Raw genomic sequence first — 2,768 nt, 5'->3', positions numbered from 1 at the left:
CATTAAGACCGCACTGGGCCCCGGGGCTATGACTTACTGCAGGGCCCCCTACACACACAACACACACACATATATATATATATATATATATATAGGAAATATATAAATAATAAAATAAGCATACATATTATAAAATAAGATATATACACATACATATTAGTACATGCATCTATTTTATTTATTATTGTGTGTGTGTATACACACTCACACTCATAATAAACGACTAATAAATAAATAATTAGTATATTTTTTAATAGGTTTTTATATACATATTAGTAGAGGTTGGAAAAAATACTTCAGCTATATTTCTAGTTTTCTAGCTCTAGTTAATTTAAACTTGAAAATATGACAAGCCACATAATCTAATCATTCATAAACGTATTGAAACATAAACTGTGGCTTGTCCCCCATGATGCACTGGGCTCATAATGACACCTGTGATGCAACTTTTATGAAGCACTGTGTCTTCACATCTGTAATATGAAACACGAGCCGGTAGGAGCTTTGAGAGAGACGTGGCCGTGTCCCGTGGCTGGGATTGGCTCCCGCAGGGGTGTGTGGGACGCCTCTGCGTTTGACGGGACATGGACAGGCGTTTGGGAGGGGGTTATTCTGGGCTCTTCCGGGAAACACATTTCACAGCAGCTCATGCACGACTGTTATTCGCACAAGAGAATAGGATGACTTCAAGGAGGCTTGTAGGTTACATATTCAATTAAAATCAATCACTCTTACCATTCTGTACACATTTGAAGTATTTCTATCCTATATCACATTCAAACAATCTGTCAGAGAGAATCTAGCTTGTTTACTACGCTGAAGTCCTAAGCCAATATTCAGATTTGCCTTATCAATAGCTGATTATTAAACTTTCACCTTTACCTACTACACTGATTACAGACTCGCTATTGTGACCAGATCTGTCCAGTTGAGTGCTTATTTGTGACCAAGACCATAATGCAGAAGCATTACAATAGAATTTATAACGAATGCTGAATTAATAATAAAGACTAAACTGTATCTTGTGCAAATGAAACCTATTCAAATTATGTGTACTCCATAAATACTGCAACATCATCTGTTAATCAATCAAAAATGTAAACAGCCTAAAAAGTGTTTTGGCTTAAACTGGTTTCTGCCACAGGATAAAAATAAATAATATTAAATAAATAAAAAAGGTAATTGTGACTATTTATCTCATAACTCAGACTTTTTTTCTCACATATAATTTATATATAATCGCAAAATTGTGAGATAGAAACACACAATTTTAAGAAATGTCTGAATTGTGAGATAGAAGCTCGCAACACTGAGAGATAAAAATTAAAAATGATCCTTTTCATTTTTCATTTCATTCCGAGAAAAAAAAAAGCCAGAAATTTCTGAAAAAGAAAGAAAACCGTGAGAAAAAAGTAGCAATTACTTACTAAGCAAGTTTTTCCACCACAAAGAAAAAGGCTGACATTGTAACCAAATTTAGAACGCCAATCATTCAGCAGCAGTACATCAGTCACAATGTAACCGTCTTTACTTCAAAGGCGGCAGAGCCGAATTCCATCACGTGACTCAACCACCTCAACATACAGCTCACTAACAACAAACCGAATATAAAACCTGAACAGACTGAATATAAAACCAACAGCTAAAAAATATTACATAGCTAGATAGATATGACATGATTGCTCATTTCTAATCTTCAATTATATCAGCTCTTTAGCGCTTAAAACAGATGTATCATGTGTGTTTAAGAGTCAATAAATACAAACTCTTATCACGTGTCCAGCATGACGTGGCTTCCTGCTCCACTACAAATCGATCAAACCGAGTGAATTACATCAACTAACTTCAAAATAAACTCCACACATATGCATGACAAATGACTGCACTTCAGCTGTGTGAATGTAAAAAAAATACTATATATTTGATATAGACGCAGACTGGACGTGGGTTAGACACTCTTAACAAGCTTAACTAAGTCCTAATCTAGCAGACAGGAATTTACTGTACTCTACTGTACTGGTAGAAATGGCTCACCTCCTATGCATCCAGCAAGGAAGTCCATCACTGCTTCAAGCTGACAGAAACAACCGTTCCTTTAGATGAGATGGAGCTCAGATCTGTTTAGAAGAGTTAACTCGGTTTTAGTGTCCTGTGCTGAATAACCTGTGATACGTCTTCAGGGTGTGATGATGCGGTGTAGCGGTAACGCAGCTGGCAGGTCGAGTCTGCGCCAACTGTAAGTCACTAATCGGGTCGTAGTGGAAAATTTCACCTACTAGCTTGTCTACCACCTGCTGGGTGCACTGTCTATTTGTGTAGCGGGCTCTGGGTGGGTGGATGCATGGATGGGTGTCGAGGAGGTGTGTGTGCGTGCGCCCAATCGCAACCTGCGGATTTAAAAAGGATTCCTGTTCCTCCTTGCTTTTCCGTTCACAAGTCAGGTCTTCGCTATTGGATGGTTACCGAGAACGTCATTGCTAGTTTTGTTTTAAATATTCAGTAGTCTAGCCAAGCCATAGGAGGTTGAGCTAATTAATATTCATGACGTGCCTTCGCGGTAGTAGCGCTAGCGCCGGGAATCCGACTCGTTGGAGTGAATCGGTTCGTTCGGATGGTTCATTTGATTGATTCGTTTGAACAATTCATTTCGGTTTTTACTCAGTGAAGTGACATGTGGCCAAGTATGGTGACCCATACTTAGAATTAGTGCTCTGCATTTAACCCATCCAAAGTGCACACACACACACAGCAGTGAACACACACACACA

General features: G+C 38.4%; 1 protein-coding gene across 2 annotated transcripts in view; it reads right to left on the bottom strand.

The window, feature by feature from the left end:
- Window positions 1-2,459, bottom strand: part of LOC107661351 (mitochondrial basic amino acids transporter-like) — a 14,116-nt gene extending 11,657 nt beyond the window's left edge. The window contains exon 1 of one of the 2 annotated variants that reach the window (XM_016450871.1): window positions 2,035-2,459. In XM_016450871.1, the coding sequence (XP_016306357.1) occupies window positions 2,035-2,062 (28 nt within the window). In that variant the 5' untranslated portion in view covers window positions 2,063-2,459. Of the gene's footprint in view, window positions 1-1,427; window positions 1,471-2,034 lie in introns of those variants that run through there. The other variant, XM_016450872.1, reaches the window with a different exon arrangement.
- Between the last annotated feature and the right edge of the window lie 309 nt (window positions 2,460-2,768).

Source organism: Sinocyclocheilus anshuiensis, unplaced genomic scaffold (genome assembly GCF_001515605.1).
Source record: "Sinocyclocheilus anshuiensis isolate Anshui unplaced genomic scaffold, SAMN03320099.WGS_v1.1 scaffold595, whole genome shotgun sequence".
Taxonomy (NCBI): Eukaryota; Metazoa; Chordata; class Actinopteri; order Cypriniformes; family Cyprinidae; genus Sinocyclocheilus; species Sinocyclocheilus anshuiensis.
Note: the sequence above shows the minus strand (reverse complement) of the source record. Positions and strands in the feature narration are given on the sequence as shown.